Source organism: Phyllostomus discolor, chromosome 1, assembly GCF_004126475.2.
Source record: "Phyllostomus discolor isolate MPI-MPIP mPhyDis1 chromosome 1, mPhyDis1.pri.v3, whole genome shotgun sequence".
Classification (NCBI taxonomy): Eukaryota; Metazoa; Chordata; class Mammalia; order Chiroptera; family Phyllostomidae; genus Phyllostomus; species Phyllostomus discolor.
The window spans coordinates 195,214,448-195,237,044 of NC_040903.2; the positions used below are offsets into that span (position 1 = coordinate 195,214,448).

The 22,597-nt window shown below is 49.8% G+C and overlaps 1 protein-coding gene across 1 annotated transcript in view; it reads right to left on the bottom strand.

Annotated features, from left to right (window-relative positions):
- Window positions 1-22,597, bottom strand: part of DPF3 (double PHD fingers 3) — a 193,550-nt gene that overhangs the window by 28,920 nt on the left and 142,033 nt on the right. Inside the window, exons 6-7 of the mRNA XM_028506546.2 lie at window positions 17,972-18,050; window positions 307-444 (exon numbers count right to left, since the gene is read on the bottom strand). Of these exons, the coding sequence (XP_028362347.1) occupies window positions 307-444; window positions 17,972-18,050 (217 nt within the window). The remainder of the gene's footprint in view (window positions 1-306; window positions 445-17,971; window positions 18,051-22,597) is intronic.

Sequence of the window (22,597 nt, forward strand, 5' to 3'; positions counted from 1 at the left end):
CAGCTGCGCATGGATCATCAGGAGCTGAGAAGAGGAGGAGCGGATCTGGCATTTGATAAGGGGCAGGTAAGGATGTTTCTCTTCTGCATTAACACCCCCCTCCTTCCTTCCTCTGAGAGCACAGCTCACTGTAAGCCTGGAACTCAGCTGACCCACAGGGGCGGCTAGGTTGAAAGGGAGAACTCACTACAGGACACTGAGACAATTCAGAGATCACTACCAGTAGATGCCACAGGTGATAAAAGGAATGCTCCACAGCCCTGCCCACCACCCACATCACAACTGCCCCAATAACTGGGAACTCACGTCTGTGGTTCTCATTTCTGTGGTTGGGTGGGGACCGGGTCTCCTGGTCTTGGGCTTCATCCCCCTCCTCACTGGCCAGGTGAGTGTGAGCGTAGTGGTAGCTGAGTCCTGGCCGGTTCTTGTAGCGCTTGCCACAGACTAGAGAGAAGAGGAAACAAAGGGAAAACACAAAGGTCAGCGACCTCCATGGCCAGTGCCATCCTTCTCTGAGGCAGTGACTCCCACCCATCCATCCCAGAGCTGCGTTTCCTCTCAACGTTATGTCCCGACCCCAGTCCCTTGTGTCCTGGGCCGAACCAACACCACCGTAACACGGGCCCACGTAAAGAAAAACCATGAAAGCAGAAGACAGAAGTTGTGACAGAGCTCCCTCATTTCCTAGCTGCATGTCCCCAGGCAAGTCACTTACCCTCTCTGTGCCTGTTTCCTCGGAGAGAAAAATGGAATGATGGTACTTACCTTGTGGAGTTGTTGGTGATGAGTAAACCTCTATGCAAAGCATCAGAACAGTGCCGGGACACAATAATGGTGATGAGGATTTTAACTTTGAAGTTTACACAGGAAGTCTATCTGGCCCAATACCTCACGGCACAGATGAGGCAAGAGAGGCCCACCAAGGCTAAGTGACGTGCCTGGGAACACCCAGCTGGCTGTGGCAGGGCCGCCAGCACGCAGGTCTCCTGGGTTCCTGTGCAGTACTGCACCCACCACCCTGTGGCTGACTCTGCATTCTGCATCTGTAGTTATGTTGACTACCGAAACTGAGTCCAGGGGTTTTGCTGTGTGGAACTGGACAAGAAACATCATCTCTCTGTGCATTCTTTCTCTTATGTAAACGACAGTACTACTTACCTTGAAGAATGGTTAAAGGGACTGTAAATAGTATTTTAAACTATCTCGCTCAGTCCCCAGCACAGAGAAGACGCCCAAGAAATGGCAGTGATGGGTGAGAGGCTTCCTTCAGCAAGGTCTGCCATGCCCTTAGTGCTGCGCCCTCCAAGAGGAGGGACTTGGACCCTTGCCTCGTGCTAACAGAATCTGCTTGGGCTTCCTTAATAAGGTGAACGCCTGAAATTCAAGCCGGTGACCTAGTGACTATAAATGCAAGTCCTACAATTGGCTGCTTACATGCTCTCCCTTTCCCCCTCCCTATTGTAAATATTGCAAAAAAAAAATTAAATAGCATTACATATCCCAATTCCATCTGACTCAGGAAGTGGGACATAAAGAGGCCCCTGAGGCACACTCTGGGCCTGCTTGTGGCTTTTTCTATTTAACCTTTTAAATGATGTGAGGTCAATAAACAGCAAGTTATGGGGTCATTAGACATCAGTCCATTTCATCACCAAGTATACTGCTGGTAAGGACTAGATGTTCATTAAAAATAAAAATGATAACATCAGTATTTAAGTGAAGAAGGCTCAGGGGCCTCGGCAGATCTCCCCACTATAAACTCCACAGCATTTGATTTGTGCAATTTTGTTATGTCAAGTACCACTGTCTTCCTCACAGAATCTCAGGACCTCAACAGTCATTCAGTCTGGTTATCCATCAAACTGTTTCATTCCCACGAACACTCCAGAAGCCTGTCCTGGGACAATTCCACTGATGAGGAGTTCACTACCCATCCAAGTGGGCATTTCTTCACTGGACTCCTTGAATTACAGTTATGTCTGTACTAGAGAACCTCCCTTAATGACGGTTTCACATCGATTTCATCTCGGTATCAGTAACTCCACCTCACAGGCAGCCCCACACACATTGCACTTGCACAACGTAGTCACTGAATAGCTGATGAATGAAAACAGAAACACTGTGAGAAAGCCTGGAGACAGAGGAGGAGGTAAGTGTGTTGAATCTGATCTATCTATCCACATTAGTCTCACACTAATAGTAACTGAAACCTACAAAACCAAACTCAAACAAAACTTTCCCATGTCTCCTTTCCCAACACCAGAGAGCAATTACTTTAGAGCAAAGCCTTTTGCTACAAGCAAGATTCTCAGTGTGGTCCCCAGACCAGCACCATCAGCATCACCTGGGAACTTGTAAGAAATGCAAATTCTTCGGCTCCATCCCAGAAACTCTTGGGGTGGAACCCAGCAATCTGTGTTTTTAATACAGTGACATGGATGGCTGGAAAAACATTTGTGCTACAATTTTGATATATTTGGGCTTGACTCTGCCCACCCTGCACACACCTGTCCTTTTGAATGGATGGCAGGGCAGGCTGAGGACAGTGAGAGGCAGCCCTGAGACCTGTGCTCAGCTCTTGGAAGAAAAAGGTCCAGGCGGCACATGGACATCCTGGAAGCCAGACACCTTACCACGGTCCCAAGCACAGAGCTCTCCAGAAGGAGCTTCGTTTTCTTCCCACCTGCTTATACCAAAGTCATTCTTCCTTCACCAGTTCTTCATGAAACCATCTAATTTTAATTTTTTTAATTTATTAACTACCTAATTAGTGCCCAGCCCTGTGGCACCAGAAAAAAATATACAAATAAGCCCTGCTCCCCTCTGTCTAGCAGAGGCAGCCTGCGTGCCAAGCAAGGAGGGAGGCAGGAAAGACACATCCAAGCGAGCACGAGCTCTGTGCAGGGGCCAGCACAGGGACTTGAGGGTGTGGGGGCGGCCTCCCAAAGGAGGTGGGGCGAGCTGCGGCTTGTGAGGCTGAGGAGGGTATCACCAGGCAGACAAAGGGGGCGAGGGCTTTCAGACACCAAAGCATGTTCCACACAGCACCTCAGGAGAACCCTGGGAAATTCAGGAGAGCCGGTATGAAAAGGGACCTGAGACTGGGCATGAGGGGGACTAACCAGAGAGGAAGCTGGGCAGGACTTCATCCTGAAAATGTGAATTCAGGGGAGAACTTACTCAGGTTTACATGGCAGAAACCTCACTTAAGGCTACAGTGCACAGATGGAGTTGAAGGTAGCAAGAGGCTGTTGGAATTTTTTTTTTGCCTAAGTCAAAGATCTTTACTTATTCTTTTGCTAAACACAATAACTAATTTCTATCTACAATGTTTTTTGAAGATTTTATTTCTTTTTAGAGAGAGGGGAGGGAGGGAGAAAGAGAGGGATAGAAACATCAATGTGCAAGAGAAACATCAATCAGTTGCCTTTTGCACACCCCCAACTAGGGACCTGGCCCACAACCCAGGAATGTGCCCTGACCAGGAATCGAACCAGCAACCTTTTCATTTCACAGGCTGACACTCAATCCACAGACCCACACCAGCCAGGGCTACAACTATTTTTTAAAATGACAAACGGCGGGTCAACTGAAGTAACCGCACTGGCCTTGAGCTATGGAATACTGTTACCCTTTGACACTTGGCTGAAAAACAGAGCCGTGGGTGGCGCCACAGCGGCAGGGACACAGCTAGCAGGCCTTCTCCAAGCAGGCTTCGGGGTGCCTTCCACAAGGCTGGTTCACGGTCTCAAAGTCGGACTCATTCCCCTAACAGGGGCCTTCCACAATAACCTGGTTTTGTAGGCCACAGTTCCCAAGTAGTTCCATTTTAGCTTCGCTGTTTTTAACTTGGTTGTTTTTTCTAGCCAAGCCTCTCAGAATGCTTTCAGCCATACAGAGTATATAATCAAACGTGGCAAAGTCTTCTCCAGGAACCTGCCGGGTAATGTGATTCATGGGAACACCACGCTTCTTCATGCAATTCTGTCCTTGGTGACCAAGGCTTCCTATTTCATCCATTGATGTCGCCGCACTGTCTATCCTCCAATTACCTGAAACGTTCTGGTCAGTTACAAGTTTTCTGAAAACTGTTCCTGCCACGGGTGACTGACGGATGCTACCCAGACACACGAGCAGCCCTGACTGAGGCAGCGGCCGGGCCACCTTCCTCGCAAATACTGAGGCATCCAGTAACCAAGCAGGCCCTTCTGGCACAGCACATGCGCACTGCAAGTGTCCATATTTTAATTTTCTCTGTGAAAACAGTAAGGACTTCAGGACAGGTGAGAGGTTACAGAGGGAGAACTTGGTGCAAGGGAGCCAGTATAAACAGCGAGGAGCCCGGAGAGACTAAGAGCCTCCCTGGACATGTGCCACCCAGCCCCATCCACCTCCCCAGCCTCACTCGATGCCATATTTCACTTCCTTCTTGGCTTTCCCTCCCGCTCACTGGCCTTTTCATTTCTTGAATATTTTTCTTTCCACCACAGAGCATTTGCACAAACTTTTTCCCTCTGCCTGCACTGTCTCTCACCCCAATTTGCCTGATTAATGCATTATCATCCTTCTGATCTTGATTCAAATGTCCTTCCCCAAAAAGTCTTTCTGATCAAAATTAGGACCCCGGTTTGTTACCTTGCTAGAACTAATCATGTATCAGTATGTGTCTCTCCCACGACAGGCAGTGGGGGCAGGCCCTGTGCGTCTGCATGCCCTTACCTCCCCAGGGACCAGCACGGGGCCTGCCTCTGGCCAGCACTCACTGCCAGCTATGGGAAGAAATAAAAACCCCCAGGTTTCTGACTTGGGTGACTGGGTAAAAGGATACAGGAAGAGAATGAGTTTGGTCCAGGGCTGGCTTACATACCTGGAGTTTGGGAAAGATTTATGGATTTTCAAACTGGCAAGGTAGTGATATAAGTTAAAGACATGGGGAGGAGAGATTATGGAAAAGGGATGAAAAGTGTGAATGCAGGATAGGTTTTGGAAAACACTGGTATCTTAAGAGCTGGGTGGGAAGAAAAACTATTTTTAAAAAGTGAGTTAAGAAGGACTCACACGTCAGCAACAGGAAGGAGTAGGGTTTCCAGATGACAGAACCAATACCACCCGTCCTGGCCGTTGCTAACTACTGAGCGTGTGCCACGTGCCAGGCCTGTTCCAGTGCTTCAAGTGAAGAATTTACTCCCAGCAATCCTCAGCCCCCTCCTACAAATGAGCAGAAACGCAGGCAGAGCCAGAACAATAGCAGATACCTAAGCAGCAACCAAAAAAAAATGGGTGTGTCTCTGGCTGGGGTGGCTCAGTGTGCTGGGTGTTGATCGCAAACTGACAGATCGCCAGTTGATTCCTCGTCAGGGCACACACCCGCGTTGCGGGTTTAGTCCCCCGTTGGTGGCACATGCAAGGGGCAACTGATCGATGATCCTCTCGCGTATCAGTGTTTCCCTCCCACACTTTCTCCCTCCCTTCCCCTTTCTCTAAAAAAAGGAAAAAGAAAAACAGAGATTGAGAAGAGACCACTAGATTTAGCGATTAGGTCACCTTAGTGCAAAAGGAATCTGCAACCTCGTGGAGGACGAGGAGAGACTAGGGTGCTCCTGGAAATGAGGAAGGTGATGGGCCCAGCAGACTTTCCTCCCAGCATGGCTGTGAAAGGAGGCAGAGGGAGGCTGTGGGTGGATGGGGCTGTGGGATCAGAAAGGCTGATGGGGGCCTGTCCCTTAACCAAGTAGTTCCTTGAGCAGGCTGGTAAGCTAAAGAAAAGGACAAGGCGGCGGGGGGGGGGGGGGGGGGGGGGGGGGTGGTATGAAAAGCAGGGCTAGGAAGGATTGGAGATAATAAGGCAAGATGCCTGACCCCAAAAGGAAGCTGCTGACCCAAGTCCCAGTCCTTCAAATGACTTCATCCTAAGGACCAGAGATTTCTAAGATTTATTGTAGTTGAACCGCATCCACATCAGACTGCTACATTTAAAGGAGGAAAAAAAAAAAAAACCTCCCTGGAAATCCTGATTTGACTGGCCTGGAAGGGAAGGAAAACCAGCACTGTTGCACTTTCTGTCTTTACCCTCTCTCCCTACCACTCGAACACTCACAGGCCAGCCTCACGGGCGTGGGACCTGTGCATTCAGACAGGGCCTCAGCTCAGAAGGGCCCCACATGCGGTTTAAGGCTTTGCTGTCACCATCTTGAAATTCTTAATACTTACTGAACAGAGAGCCTCTCGTTTTCATTTTGCATTGGGCCCCATAAATTATGTATGTAGCTGGTCCTGGAAACCTGCTGGGGCTAGGGAAGGAGATCTGGGACTAAGGTATTCCAAACAGCCAGCGTGACGGCATACTTGCTGCCACAGTGAACACAAGACCCGACTGCTCCCGAGGGCAGGAGAAATCTCCCTCTGAGGTACCCTTGGGTATCTGGCCAGAGCAGTTAGCCACACAGCAATGGTCGTTTCAGTGACATCAACCGCTCTGGTTCTGCTTTGGGGTCGGTGCTGCCTTCAGAGACAGGGTCTGTCGTGGGTAAGGAGGCAGGCTGGCTCTGGACTGCCTGGATTCAAATCCCAGCTCCGCTGCTGACTGACTTTGTGGTCCTGGGTGAGTCGCAAACCTCTCTGTGCTTCAGCACCCTCTCTGGAAAGCAGGGGTGATGCCGATAGCACAACCACCTCCCAGTTGTGAGGGGTATGTGAAGGGTACGGGAGAAAATACATTTAAAACAGTGCCTGGTTCACAGTAAATCTCAGCCACCATCAGCTGTTATTGTCACCACTGCCATCAAAGTGGATCAGCAAAGGAAATAAACCCAAAAGGGGAGGGGGGTATCTAGTACTTTCTCCTCTGAAGTCTGGGGTTGATGGAGTTGTAAGAAAAAGAGGATAGGGAAAGATACATTCTGAAAACAAAGTATTAGAACCATCTGCTACCCTTTTATCATGTCAGCAATCTCACTCTGGAATTATCTGTTGTGCGGAATCAGACTGAGCCCCAAGACTGCTGAAGCATTCAGAGAAGGCTGCGCCCCCATCCTCCCACTCCAGGCTCCTTCCCCAGGGCAAGCTCCTTTGCGTCACGCACCTCTGAGGCCATCACCCGGGGGACCTGTCAACCCTGCCTGTGCACAACCCAAGGCCCTTCTTTTCACCTTGGCAAGCATGCTCCTGGATTTTGTGTTCCTGGCACGGAGCACATGGAGGGGAATGGCTGTGACAATAAGGAAGGTCCAGCTTGCCTTCCTCTCTCTCCTTCCCCTGGGGCGGATCCATCTGTCAAGCTGCAGAAATAGTGCTTGCCCACTTCCCAATCCAGAGCTGGATTCTCCAGGCAGGACCTCCCGTCTGGAGTTATGAATACCTTCACTGTTGCCCCAGAGTATTTACAGCATGACCCCCACTCCAACCCTACCCTACTCACTCCTTGTCAGAGAGAGGGGGAGGAAGGGGAGGAGGAGGGGTGGGGAAAGAGGAGGGGGGGATTTCAGGGGCAGTTTGTGGGAACAAAGCCGGCTGCAGCAGACAGCAGAATCCTTCCTGCCGGGGAGAAGCAGCCGCCTTCCCCACTGATAACTTAATGACTCTGGCACATTTTCATCAGCCCAACTTGGAGCACGCAGTGGGTATCTGAGCCAGTGGTTTCCGAGAGACTGAAAGCAGTGACTGAAAGCAATTACGGGATGAGCGTCCGAGAGACAAAGCCTGGGCCTGGGGAGTCACAGGGGCGCATCTCATTCTCAGCTCTACCCTGTGACACTTCCACACAACCCCAAGGAGGTCACTTCCCTCTCTGTAGCTTGACTTCATCTGTAAAATCCACCCAGCAACGCCTGTCACCTGTCGACGCCTTCAAAGCACCGTGCTCACAGACCATCAGGCAGGCACACATTCTTACACTGAACCTCACAACAGGGCACAAGGTACAGGTTATCATCCCATTTTACAGACAAGGACACTGAGGCTGGGGGAGTGGAAGCAACTCACTAAACGTCAGAGCCAGAATCTGAACTTGGGTCTGTCAGACTCTGAAGCACGTGACTGAAACAGACAGATGCGCTTGTCACTGTCTGTTTGCCACACCACCTTGCCTACAGCTGATCTCCACTTGTGATGGAGGTCACGTGCTTCAGAGTCCGACAGACACAAGTTCAGATTCTGGCTCTGCCATTTAGCCCTCTGCTTGTGATGGAGTTTGGCCAGTGGGAGGGAGGCACCAGCAGGAGAGCAGAAGGTGAGAAGCGGCAAGTTGGGGCTTTGTGCGCTGCCCACCCCTGCTTGGGCAGCATGCCGGGGCAAGGGCCATGCCCCACTCCACCACTCCAGCTCTCCCTGGGAGCCACGTGTCCTTCCAGGACCTTCGGACTCAGGACAGGGAGGACACACCCCTCCCTCGTCAGTACCTTTATCTTGCCCACACCTCCACAATCATTCCATCACCAAATTCTCTTCCTCTTCCTTTCAGGCTTTCTGAGTGGAACCCAACCCTGCATCCTGCTGGGGCTGACACAGAATCACACCAGACCTGCAGGACAGCGCTCCGTCTTCTCTCTGTAGAACCACTGCGGGGGTGGAGGCATGCCTACCACCAGGCCCCTCTCCCCGCCCACCGAGCCCCGGCCCCAGCTCCCTTCCTGTGGCTTCACTTCTTTTCCCAAGCCACTTGATGCTTATGTTAAGCTGAATTCTTTCAGATAGGAGCACAGGGGTCTAGGCTAGGGCAGGGGTGGGGTAGAACATCCCAATTTTTCAAAGCCACATTCCTCTAATCCTAGCCCTGCAGAGCCGAGATCTATGGAATGCCAGTGACCTGGAAGTCCTGTGTCTCCCCCGAGGGAAGGCATTCAGCTTATTTTAGGAATTTACTGTACATGAGTGTGACTCCTGGTTTAAAAAAAGAAAAAAGAAAACTGGAAGAACCGAGATAAGCAACAAACCTTTCATTTCAAAATACTACCTGATTGTGGATCCCAGGCAAAGAAGTGCAGAAACTCCCAACACGAAAGCATTACATGTGTTAGGGAGACTCTTTCCAGCCCTGCTGGGAAGGTGCAACTGCCCTCTGGTGAACTCTGGGGTGAGCCATCAGGTCAGCTAATTAGCTGTGTAACTTAATTTCTCCAACCTCAGTTTTCTTGTCTGTAAAATAGGGACAGTAATAGTTCCTACCTCGTCTGAATGTTGTAAGACCTGAGTGAGTCCATTCCCGTAAAGTGCTAGCATGCTGCCTAGCAAACAAGTGTTCAATAAAGCTATTATTTTTGGTAATGAAGTTTATCAGACCCTACCCTGGTCCCTGACAATTCCAGCAGTCAGGGCATGGAACAGAACTGGGAGCCCAACTTAGGTGTAAAGTAAATGCCCTTTCTTAACTCAGGATAAGGACAATAAATTCTTCCTGAGCATGTTTATGAACCAGGAAGGGAGCTGTGTTTGCATGCAATCTCATTTAGCCCTCCTGAAAAGCCTCTAAGGTTAATCTTACTGTCTGCACTTGATAAAAGAAGAAACCGAGTCTCAGAGAGGTCTGTGATTTGCCCAAGGTCATGGCTATAAAGTGACGCAGCAAAGATTGAGATCATGGGCTTCTGACACAAGAACTATCTTCTTCTGACCATCATCCCTTGTAGAGAGACAGTCTTTGACTCCTTATTCTAGTGAGTTCTACATTAGCATGTATTTAGTTAGGTCAAAGGATAAAATATAATTCTGTTTTAATCCTACGATAAAAACCATTTAAATAATGAATACAATTGTCAACATTTGAGAAGATAAACAGAGGTAAAAAAAAAAATCAGACCAATTGCCATGCGGTGCGGGGCTCGCAAACATTTGGGCATCTGGCCAGCACCCTCTCTCTCAGGGTCGCTGGGCGAGTGACAGAAAAGCTGCCCCAGCTCAGACGCAGAGCTGGCTTCATGTGCGGGTCCCAGGCTACCCACTGTGTCTCACCGACCCTTGCCTGAGGCAGGCCCTGGTCCACCTATAACAATGGTGTAAGTTCCTCACTTTCTTCAGGGAAACAAACATCCATTAACACCTGTTAAACATTTCTGCTTGGATGTCCTGTTATTTTCACAATCATATATGCCAAAGTCTGGTCGCTCCCTAAGGACCTGCTTGGCATCCTAGGAACGCACCCTCTGACACACCCGCCCCCTCCTCCTGACCACTCCCCACCCACACCGATTCCTACTGTGCTCACAGTCCAGTCAATGAAATACTGCCTGGCGGTGTGCAGTTACACCCTAATGTGGTATCAGCCTTATCTTTCCAACTACATCAGAGACGGAGGAAGTACGGAAAAGGCAAAGGTGGAAGAAACATCCATGAAGCCCAATGCCATGTGCAAATGTCTTTATACATCTCACCACACATCGCCTTCCCAGCTGGGTACCGCCTGAGGGAATGGAGGAAGTCACCCCAAATGATTTTCTTTAAAATCTCAGAATTTGACCTCAGTGTTCTCACTGAAGCCAATGCTCATTCTCCTCCACCCAGCTCTCTCTACCCTGGGCGGCACTGGCCTTGCAGCTGCTTCCCTCTCTCCCCACCAGGATAGCAAGTGAGAGAAACCAAAGGCCATGTGCACCAGGCCCTTTGACCTCGAAATTCTGTTTCTAGGAAACAACAAAAGCATGATGTAAAGATATAACTGCAATATTATTTTTAATAGTGAAAAATTTTAACTGTCTCAACATCCAACAAGTGGAACATTGAGCAAGCTATGGCATGTTGATACTTTACAGGCACTTTATAGTCCTAAAACATCATCATACAAAATCTCTATCAACATGGAAAAATATTCTTCATATATTTTGAATGGAGAGAGAGAGTAAAACGGTATGTATCATACATCACATGTGTGTGTGGACAAAGACACAGAATCCTAAAACACAACGATATGTAAATTATCTCTGAGGACTATCATTATAGGTCATTTTAATTTTTTTAATCCTCAGCTGAGGGCATGCTTATTGATTTTCGAGAAGGGGAAGGAAGGGAGAGAGAAAAGGAAAGGAACATGGATGCGAAAGAGAACCAACATTCGGTTGCCTCTCATATGCCCCCAAAGAGGGACAGAACCCACAACCTTTCTGTTTACTGGACGATGCTCCGACCAACTGAGCAACACTGCCCTGGGTGAGATTATGGGTGATTTTTCTTTTTTCCTTTTAAGTTTATCTGTAATTTCTGATTTTTCTTCAATGAACACATGCTATTTCCATTTAAAAGATTTTAATAAAAAGAATCTCTACAAATGTTAATAATTACCCTGTTACTGGTCATCCACATCTTAATAGGAATTATTTGCCACGAAGTTTGCATCAAGTTAACAGCTAGCTGAGAGCAAGGTTCTAACTGGATGAGACAGTAATTCAAGAGGGTGTGAGTTTCAGCCCAGAAGAGGCAAACCTAAGTTTTGTGGCCAATGGGCAAGATTCTCAAGAAAGCTAGAGGAGTGGGGAAAGTGGAAGACAAGCAATGGGAGCAAAAAGAAAAAAAAGAGAGAGAAATGAAGCAATGAGGATATCAAAGAGAAAGTTTAGCCTCTCCCCAGCTACGCCTCTGGCCAGCCCTGCTGGGACAGTCTGCAACCTGTGTCCATGACACGATGGCATTTAAATATTTAAACAGACCCAGCTTTGCTACAACAAATGCACTCAATCTCCAGAGATCAATCCCATGCCACGGGCCTTGCTCCACAAATCAAGTTTCTGGGGCACAGAGTCTCTCCACCCCTCCCCCCCACGCCCCACGCAAGGACCTGCAAGATAATAGCTGTGACAACTGAGTGATGAGCCTGGCTTCCCTTCACTGACAAGGGCAGCCAGCCTGAAGGCCGTAGTTATTGGCTTTTCCACTGCAGCTTGAAGCTAAAAGCACATGAGTCTTAGAGAATGTGGAGCCTTCATGCCCTCAAAAAAATTTTAATAAGACTGCAATAGTCATCTGATTCCCTCTGTGCACTCAGGTATGGGGAAACCCAGAGGAATTTTAAGGAGGCTGCAGCCGAGCAGACTTTCTGGAACTGCCCTGGTGCAAGCCCCATCAGCCCCACGTGCCAGTCCTCCCATCCTGTGGCTCCCCTGGGCCGGGCCCGGTAGAGGCTCCACGATGTGCCACAGCCCAGCACCTTGTCTCCTGGGTGAAGAGCCTCACTGTTAAGCCACTGCCTGGGAAGAAAGGAGCCCAGAGTGTGGAGGAGAGCTGATCCGGACGTCAGAGACTCAAGAAAGGAGCCACCCTCCCTGACAAGTGAGGAAAGTGGTGCCACAGCTACTGAGGGTGGAACCAGGACCAGGCCTCTGGGTTCCCTGCTGTGTGCCCACGCCCTTCCTCCCTCCAGTATGCCCCAGCCAAGAGGAGCAGGAAAGGACCCCAGAAGCTACTGACACTGACACACAGGATGGAGTCACACCTCCACGGATTTCTAGAAGGGAGATAATACCAAAGAGGTCATGTTTTCAGTCACAGGCCATGCACATACGATCAAAAATATGTGCCGAGGGATAACGGTGGTGGAGAACAGAGTTCTTACTGACACGGAAGCTGAGTTGTGAGGACTCACTCCTGATGCGTGAACACTGGCCATGACTCAGAGATGAGTCATGCTCTCAGTCTTTTGTCATTAATCCACCTTAATGCCTGTTTGGGGGGATGGGGGGATATAAAAGGCTCAACACTATACAATTCATTTCATTCTACTGCAATTTTAATTACTGTCTGACTCCAGCTTGCCAATCCAACACCAAAAAGCCATCTGTCAAGAGTGGACTAGGCCTCACCTCATACACCAGGTGTGCAGGGAGAAACCGAACTCCAAGTAGGAGGGCATATTTCACCTGCCGTTGGTGTGGAGATGTCCTTGGGTATGTCGGGTCCAAACTTGGAGAAACCAGAACTCATCCCAGCTTTAGCGTTAACCAGCTGTGTGGCCTCAGACAAGTCCCTCCACCTCTCTGAGTCTATTTTTTTCACAAAAAATTGAAGTCAACTGGCCCTGCCTTTCAAGGCTGGTGTGAGGATTTACAGAAAAAATGTATGTAAAATGCTTATCCTCAGCACAGTGCTCTGCACCGTGAGGGCCCATCAGCAGGAGTTACTGCCGTGATCAGAAGAAACTGGGAACACGTGATCGCATGCGGGAGAGGAGGTGGAGACACTGGAAATCCTGTGCACTGCTGGTGGGAATGCAAAACCGGCACAGCCTCTGCAGAAAACAGCAGGCAGGTCCCTCAAAAAATTAAAGACAGAACGACCGTACGATCCAGCAATTCCACATCTGGGTATTTAACCTGAAGAACTGAGAATGGGATCTCAAGAGACATTGGCACTCCCCTGCGCCCTGCGGCTCTCCTGACACGAGCCAGACGTGGAACAGCTGACCGTCGAGAGACGGATGAAACAAGAAAAGGAGACACACACATGCAGCGGAGCGCTGCTCATCCTTTAAAGAGTGGGAATTCTTCACTGTGCAACCCCATGGATGAACCATGAGGACACCAGACTAGGTAAAATAGCCAGGCACAGTTAAGAACAAATACTGCCTGGTCCCACCGTTACAAGGTGTCTTAAAAAGACAAATTCATAGCATTTAAAGGTGGAAGAGGCGGAGTCTGCGTCGAGCGCGGTGAGTGAGCCCCAGAGCCCTGCTGCACAACACAGTGCCTGCACTCGACAGTACGTGCACTTAGAAATCTGATAAGAGGATTGGTCTCATGTTAAATGTTCTTTAAATTAAATTTGACATTTAAATGCTCCGTAAAAATTAAAATTAATTTTTTAGAAAGCCTTAAAGAGAAAAAGAGCTTCACGAATCCTTTCCACTGTGCCCGGCAAAAGGGTAAATGTGTGCTTTGCTCCTCTGTAAGTGGCTAAGGCTCAGAAACAAAACATTCTTCCTCTACCTGAACCTCACCCCATCACTACCATCTTCTTTCTTCCAATGCTCCTTGAACAAAGAAAATGGAAAAGCAGGTCTCTCGTCAGAAGTCTGCCCCACTGATGCTAACAGAAAATTCAGGGTCAGGTGCAGTGAGGAAGAAAAGAGGTAAACTCTTGAAAAGATTTTTAAAACATCCCAGTAACCCAAACACAAGGACTCCTTCCACACGTCTATCTCCAGTTATCACACCACACGTGAAAGGGGGTTAATGATGCTGCTAGGGTCTAAAGCTATTGAATAAACTAGCATCCGTGCTGAATTGCTGAGTTTTACACGGGACTGCTGAGTTTTTTATCAAGGCTGAAAGAATCGGAAAGATTCAAAAGAGGCCAACTAAAACAATGACGCACGCCAGTGGCACTCTGCCTGGAGGATTCCTAGAGACTCTAGAACTTCCAGATGCAAAAACCAGGGAATAAAAAAAAGGGCTGAGCAGTCGGCCAGAAATCTTCAAGCAGTCATTCTCAAAAGTCAGTATTCATAAGTCTTCCCTCGAGAGCTCTCCAATATGCAGGTTCCTGGGCCCACTCCCAGTGGTTCCAGTGCAAGGGGTCTGGTGCGAGGCCTGGGAATCCACATTTTAATAAACACGTAGGGTACCTCTGCACCAATGGTCCAAATCCACACTTTGACAAACACAACAGCCTCTCCTACAAAGTTATATTCGGTTGCTTTGTTTGTGGGTAAAGAACACTTTTCCTTCAGCAACAGATTGAAAGAGAAGAAACGACTTCAATCCTTAAGCTTGGTCAACTTTTAGGATAATTAACAGAGATTGGTTACTTGATGGAAAATGAAGTATCCATTTACACACATACCATGGATGGGTAAAAAAAATAAATCATGTTCAGATGATTTAATGGTTCCCTGAGATGAAATAAATTCAACAACTGAGTGAAAGGCAATAGGCAAACTATCTATCACCTGAAGTTAACAGCTAAGATAATATTTCAACCATCCATCATGAAAGGGAAGCTTGGACCAAGAACATAACAGGACAACTATATTTAGAAATATACATCAGGAAGGGTTAAAATACAATCACATCTGAAAAGTAGCTATTACTAATCCACATAAACCTGGGAAGAGGTACTGGTAGGATCCAAGGTGGCCTAATATTTTCATAAATAACTTGAAAGATGGAGTGACGATTATGCAAATCAAACCAGAGATGATACAAAAATGGCAGCGATCACAAATCTGTGGAAAATAAAATTTAACTACTGGGCAATGTCTTTAAATTTGCCTTTATTGAATCCCGTATATTGAAGTCACATATTATTTTATCTCTTTATTGAGACTCCATAGAACCAAATGCCAAGTGATTTACAGACAAAGAAATACTCAGATGCACGCACACAGAGAGGCATTAGCCACCTTCCGGCCGTGTGGGGCATCACTGACTTGGGCACCGTGCAGTGGGGCAGTCAGATACCGCTCTTCACCACAGGTGTGGGTGGGGTTACGAAGTGACGTGTGAAGTAAACAAGGCAGTGTGTCTGTGATCCTTTGAGCCAATGGCCTTGGAGCTACTTCCAAAGGGAGTGCTAAGCATAAATGTAAACCTGGAAGGGACTGCAGAGCAGGCTGTCACAGAGGTTATGGGATGTGGCCCTAGGTAAACCAAGAATACAAGGAGATGTCACGAGTGCCTCCAGAATAGACAAAAGGCTCATGTGCCTGTCTGATGGGAAAAGATGCACAAAAGATAAGGGGGCCTGTGGAAGACAAAAATTTCTGCTCCTATTAAGGAAAACAATCACTCAAAGCACCATTAGAATCATGGAAGAAAGGTCAGCTTATGGTAACACCATCCCTGGGGATATTCAAGGAGGTGACCAGACACCTCTCTACTTAGGATGCATTAGAGATTATTAAAAGCATTCCTTGCTGAGTTCGGGGGTGCCGGGTGGGCCGTGTGACCTCTCCAAAGGTCATTCCTGTCCCAAAGGATCACATGTCTGAAGGGCACCAGATAAAAATAAAGTCTATTAATCACTGAGCTGCCACACAGTTCCCAAAGAGAGCCAGAAAGAGAAGGGCAATCGAGGGTGGACCTTGCTCTGCCGAGGGAGGAAAAGGGAGGCAGTGCCTGTGCAGGCAGAGCCAAGAAATCAGCCGCAGAGACTTCCAGAAAGCCAGCAGCAGGCCTGTGATCAAGCCTCCCAAGTACAAAGGCATAAACAGAAGGAGGAAAAGACCCCGTGGGGAGGGGAACAGGAAAAGCGAATGACATTGAGAGCCCCTGAAACAAAGTCATGGGAGCTGGGGGAAAGGGTGTGACGCAAGCACTCTGTGCCGAAAGGGGGAGCCAGGCAAGACAGGGTCACCCACAAAGGGCGCTTTGTGGAGGCAGACACCAGACAGAGGAGTAAGGAGAGGGACTGAGGTGGGAGAGGGAGGATGCACGCGGCATGCCTGGGAACACAGGGGATTATTACTGGCTGAGAATCCAACAAGAGGTGCAGTAACTCCACTATCTAGGGTAGCAGAAAAATCACATGATAAAAATAAAGCTTTTAAAAGGAGGAACCTAGAGACAAAGCCCCAGCTCCAAAGCAGCTGTTGGCATTCTTGACTGCTGAGCTGCTCCAGCCCTAGTCCGGCCTCCAGGCCTAGGAAGGCCTATTTGGTGGGGTCTGAAGGACGCTCCCCAGCCCAGAGCCAGTCTCCCCAGGGCCCGCCTGCGTGAGCTTTTATGAACCCCGTTCAGGAAGCAGGACCCAGGTCAAAGCGGGCACCTCCTGGTATGACAAAAGGGACCAGACCCCACACCCTGCTCTCTCCTCGCCCTAAAATGAACCTGCTCTGGGATGCAGGTGTTTCCCACAGTTGTCTCAGGAGTGTCACCTGCATGGTGCATTAAGTAGCCAAATGGTAGTCACGGAGTTTGAGGTCTTCTAGAAAAATGTTCTCCAACCGGGTGCCATCCCACCAGACACAGAACACCTTTTTGAAGTCAAAAGAGGCCAGTGAAGAGGAAGGAGAATGGCACCACCCCCAAAGCACTCCCTGAGCCCTTCCCAGTCCTCTCCCTGCTTTCACAAAGGCTGCAGACACTGGCAAGATGGGCGGACGCCCACTGAGACCACTGCACCAGGGCCCCGCCTCAGCCACTGAGCTGCCATTCTCACTGCCGCCCCTTCGGGCCGAGAGCAGAGGGCTGCATCCTCAGAGAAACAGAAGATGGGAAGGGGAGACGGTCTGGGAGTGCAGTTTGGAGGGCGGCCCTTGCCACGGAATGAGCAGATGGCAGCCAATACAGTCAGAAGATAACTAGGGCGAGGACTCTAAACCCGCCACCCAACGTTCTGGTAGGTGAGAGAGATGAAGGCTCTCTGACGGCAAAGCCTCCAAATCTGGAGGTTTCTGGAGATCTGCCCACTGCCCCTGCCCCAGGGCGCGCTCCCTCAGCCCTCCCCAGTTCTGTCTGTGGACCCTAAACCCAGGAACCAGGAGGACGCTTGTCCAAAAGATGTTTCTGAAGCCATCAAGCAAGGCTGGAGATGGACTGAGGGCCACTTGTTAACTAAGTCATCATCAGAAGAAGATTCATAACTTGCCATAAGTAGGACAGGAGAAAGCCCAGAAAAAGGAAATTAAAGGGAAACAAACGAGAAAAAAAGCCACAGGAACTAAGTACATTTCTTGGAGGATTCTGAGTTATGCTTTTGTTTGTAAATCTCTGAAATCGACTAAGAAATACGGGATGCATCTTAAGGAGACAGTGAAAGAAAAGAGAGCCGGAGGTACCAAGTAGGGTTCAACCAGAGAGAGGAGTACCGCACCCAAGGCAGGGAGGCTCCTGACCCCACCCCCACCCCCCAGCAGCTTGCTCTCTTCCTGCAGAAAGCTGGGGGCAGAGGGAGCGAGAGGAGGCAGTGATTGTGCTGAGGGGCAGGCATGTGAGCTGGGAGTCCAGGCCCCAGAGGAGGGGCCAGCAGCCTGAGGCTGGGGGCTGACAGCCAGGGAAGCACAGGAATAGTGGGGCGGGGGCAGGAGAAGGAAGGCGGCATCGCCTGTACTTACTGTCACAGACATAGGGTTTGTCGTGGTCTTCCTGAGAGGCGGGGTCATGCCTCCTCCTGCCACCTGCAGAGCCACGGGCCTGGGGAGACATTGGGGATCACGATGCGTGTTATTCTGATAATCACCACAGTCCCTGAGCAGGTGCTCTGGGAGGCCCCGAGTGCCTCGCCTGCATCTCCTCACTCAGCTTTCACCACATCTGTCCCAACACTGACCCCATGGTACAGGCCAGGAAACCGAGCCCCAGAGAAACTAGGTAACTTGCTCTAAATGGCTCAGCTACTCAGCTCCCAGGGGCAGGTGCCACCATTAGCTGTTTAACAGATCAGAAGCCTGAGGCAATTAGGGTAAATAACTTGTGAAGGCCACTCAGTGCGGAGCCAGGAATTACCTCAGGACAGTCTCACTGCAAAGCCTCTACCAACCAAATTCCTGTGCTCTGCTGTTGCTAGCAGGACCTCTTCCTCCAACTCCTAAACTTTCCGGCTTTGTTGTTACTGAACGTTGATATGGAACACAGATGGCAACCTGCTCTCTGCAGCTGACCTGATAGGCGTATTGGAGCAAGTGGCATAATTACAGTTACCCGGCCAAGCTCCTTTGTTCCACTCTTCTGCTCAGGTCTCTCAGAGCCAGCCAGACTTGGCATCGGGGCACAGGGCATGAGCCTGGGGAGAGTGAGGAGCTCCCCTTCCCTGTGCAGCTGCCTCCACAGGGGTGGGCTTCAGCTGAGGCTCACCCTGTGCAGTCTGCCTCGAGCCTCCAGCCAGTGACAGAAACCCTGACTGTTCACGGTCTCCTGAAGTTGGACTACTGACACCACCACCCTGTGGACGACGCCAGAAAGGGCCGGCATGACCTGGACGGGGGTGAGATGAGCTCTCCCTCTGAGGGCAGAGGAGAGCAGCTAGAGAGGGAACTGGCAGCTCCGCAGCCCCGGGACAGTAGCTGCAAGAATGCAGCAAGGTTTATTTTTAAACCTCTGCAAGCCCCACACTGGTCACGTGCGTAGCACCCTCGTCTCCTCAGGGTCATTCTCTGGTAATTAGTAGCAGTGAACTCCCCACCAAAAAAAGGGTCTGCTGGGGTCTTTGGGGACAGAGGGAAAGACAGAACAGATGACAAGTAAAACATGGCAGCAACCTGGGCTGCAGGGAAATGGGGACGTACTAGGGCCCTGGCCTGGAAAAGCAGCCCTAGGGACTTCAGGGTCAAAACGCCTCAGATGTTCTCATTCTCATATTCTCCCTCTCTCCCTCTCTCTCTCTCTCCACACACACACACACACACACACACACTCTTCACAATCAACGCCACCTGGCAAGTCACCACCTCCACCACTTCCTCAGCCTGTCTCTCTCCAAAACAAATTACAAAATTCCACCTCCCCTCCTTTCCTCCCTTCCACTGCTCTTTCCCTCCCACCTCCTCACCCCTACACACACACACACACACACACACACACAAGCCAGCACCACCCCCCACCCTCATTACTCAGAGTTGACCCAAAGAGGGAGCTGTGAGGTGTACAGGCAGTCACCCTGGGGCGCCCATGACACCAAGCCTGTTCCCCACAGCTGCCCTTGCCCCCCGCCCCCACGCTCCCTCGGTGAAGCCGGGGACAGCTTGGCATGTGCAGCCGGCAGCCCTGTCACAGTCGCCTCGGAGCAGGTGAGAGCAAGTCAGGCAGAATGCCGAGGCAACAGCAGACTCGGGAGGCGCTCCGAGAGACTGAAAACACCGCCAGGGACAAGGACGAGTTCTGTGGAACTGGAAGCATGGAGCTCCAGCCAGCGGGAAGGGGAGACACCAGGGTTTCATTTCATTCTGCAGGACTGACTAGCAGGGCGACTACGGGCTCTCACATTCCCCCTGCACCTCGGTGTCCTCACCTGCAAGATGGGGCCCTACCTCCGCACTGTCCTACCCAATCCAACTAGACAAAAGGCGTGAAGGACAGGAACCCCCAGTCTTTCATTCACTGCCATCTAAAGCCCACTGCCATGTCCAATGGCAATCTAGTGCCAATCCCCTCAGTTTCACCCCAAGCTCATGCTATGTCCAGGGCTTTGTTTTCTGATGATCCCTGTCAGGGACCAGCCGCTCTGCCCACACCCATCCGATCCATGCTTTAGCCCCGCTAACATCCCACACCCCCAAGAATCATCTTCTTGCCACACCGAGGAGTAAAAACAGCATTGACGTTCAAGTCAGACACAGGCTGAAACACCAGCCACGTGTCTCTGGTCAAGTGATTTCCCTAAGCTTTATCTTTCTTCACTGTAAAAGGGACGCAGCAGCACCTCTCCTGCAGAAGTGCTGAGGCAGAACAAAGGGTGTGTGAAACCACAGGGGACGGTGCTGTGTCTACAGGAAGTGCTCAGCAAATGATGTCCCCTCCTCGCCCAAGCTGATCTCTCTTTCCTCTGAACTCTTCCTGCACTTGGTCAGCGCACAGTGAGAAGCCTGCTGCTTTCTAATTGTATCATGGCTATTAGCATTTTGTCCTCAATTTAATTCCAGCATCCTTGAGAGCAGAGACACATTTCATACTTCATTACGCATCCCCAACACTTAGCACTATGCTGGGCACAGCATCCACAGCTCTCTCACATACACTAGTTCAATTAATTCTGACAATACATGAGTTCAAGCAAATTATATCATTCCCATTTGGCACTTGCTCAAACAGGTCCAGGGAGGGTCCATAACTTGTCCACAGTCATAGAGCCAGCAGAAGCAGGACCGAGGTCTTCGGACTCCGTTGTAGAAAACTCTGAACCACCCAAAAATCAGTTCTCCCTCTCTGAGAACTCCCTCTCTGAGAACCACCCCCACTCCACCCATGTCCCATTCATACAGTAGCAGGCAATGACAGTCATAACTGCACAATATGACCTGCTCCCATGACCGCAGCTGACTGGCTGCCTCAGGACACCTGACCTAAGCTACACAAATCAGATTCTAGCTCCAAAGAATCTGGAATTGGGAAACAGTGACGCTGGTTAGCACAGGCCACCAGAACTAGGGCCCCATCAATTCAGGAACTACGGGGGCCATGTGCATAGACAAGCAGAAAAAGTAGTCTCGCGAGAGAAGAATGAAGGAGAAGTAGGGGCCAGAAGCTTCCTGGGTGCTTCACTCTTTCCCAGTCCTGAATTCCCACCTCTCTCTTGCCCTTGTCAAGGCTTGAATCTTCGAAGATTGCTCAAAGCTAGAGCAATGGCCCAGCAGCTTTTCAAACAGTTCCCACTTCTGCTTAAGCTGTTGCGGTTCCCATAATTAAAAGACCCTCAACTGGGACAGGCACAGAGAGCTGGCTCCTCTACACCAGCTGTTCTCAAACAGCGGTCCAGGGATCACTGGGGGTCCCTGAGACCCTTCAGGGGGTCTGGAATGTCAACACTGGTTTTGTAGTAGTACCAACCGCCACTGAAACTGCTCACTCTCGTCCTCGCACAGACCCACAGGGGGGTTTTACAGAGGCCATGTGGCGTGATGATGTCATCACTCTATCTGCTTCTGTGTTCTTAAGTCTAACGCTTTTGTTTTAAAAGTACCACTAGTTATAGCCTACCACACAACAACAGCTTTTGGAGAGCTCTTGGTTATTTTTAAGTAAAGAATTCCTGAGACAAAAAAAAAAAAAACAACAACTCTGAGAACCACTGCTCTCACTGCTATTTAAAGTGTGCTCCTCACTTTAGGTCCTCGTTTTAAACAGCAACGTGGGGCTTGTCCACCAGGCCAGGCCTCAGACCCCACCCCCAGACCCACTGCATCAGAATCTGCAGGTGACTAAGAACGCCAGGTGTTTCACACACACACACACGTTCAAGTCTGAGAAGCACTGCACTACACCACGTGCATCAGCAAACACTGACTGACGGATCCATAATACTCTCGTGGATGACTCACGGGAATTTGTAAATTGTAAAGAGCGTGGATTTCTTGGACTAAAATGACCATAAACACAATCATTAACTGTTGGGTCTGAATTTTTTTCTCCCTTCGGAAATCGCCTTCATCAGGACTCAGAGAGTTGTTGTTCCCTTCACTCGCTCCCTCCTGATCACATCTAGCCTTTAGTAAGCACTCAAAACTGGCTGTTATATTCACTGCTCCCGTTTCAGTGATGCAGAAACCGAGGTCCAGAGTTCGTATATAATTTGGCGAAGGTCACAGAAGTTACAAAATTCACCCCAAAGGCTGTTCCTGTAAGCTCCCCTGAGGCCTGGCCTCAGTGGGCACATGAGACAGCCCAGAGCCTTACTGAAGTGCAGACTCAAATTCGGTCCATCCAGGATGAAGGGTAGGGTCCTGCCTTTCTAACGGTCACCTACGTGACACTGATGCTGAGTCCAGAGGACACACACTGAGAAGCACGGCCTTAAATGGCCTTCCAGTCCTGACACAGAAATGGGTGTGGCTGCTCCCCAGGAGCCAGCAGCAGCTTGAAAACACCGCGTGAAAGGCGGCTTAACCGAGCAGCTTCACGCCCTATTCCAGCCCAGGCAGGGTCACCTACACTCCTCCGGGTGCTCCCGAGGCTCCCACCATGGGTGACATGTCCACAACGTCACTGCCCAATGTGGAGCATTCGACTGCCCCTTAGCCAACACAAGG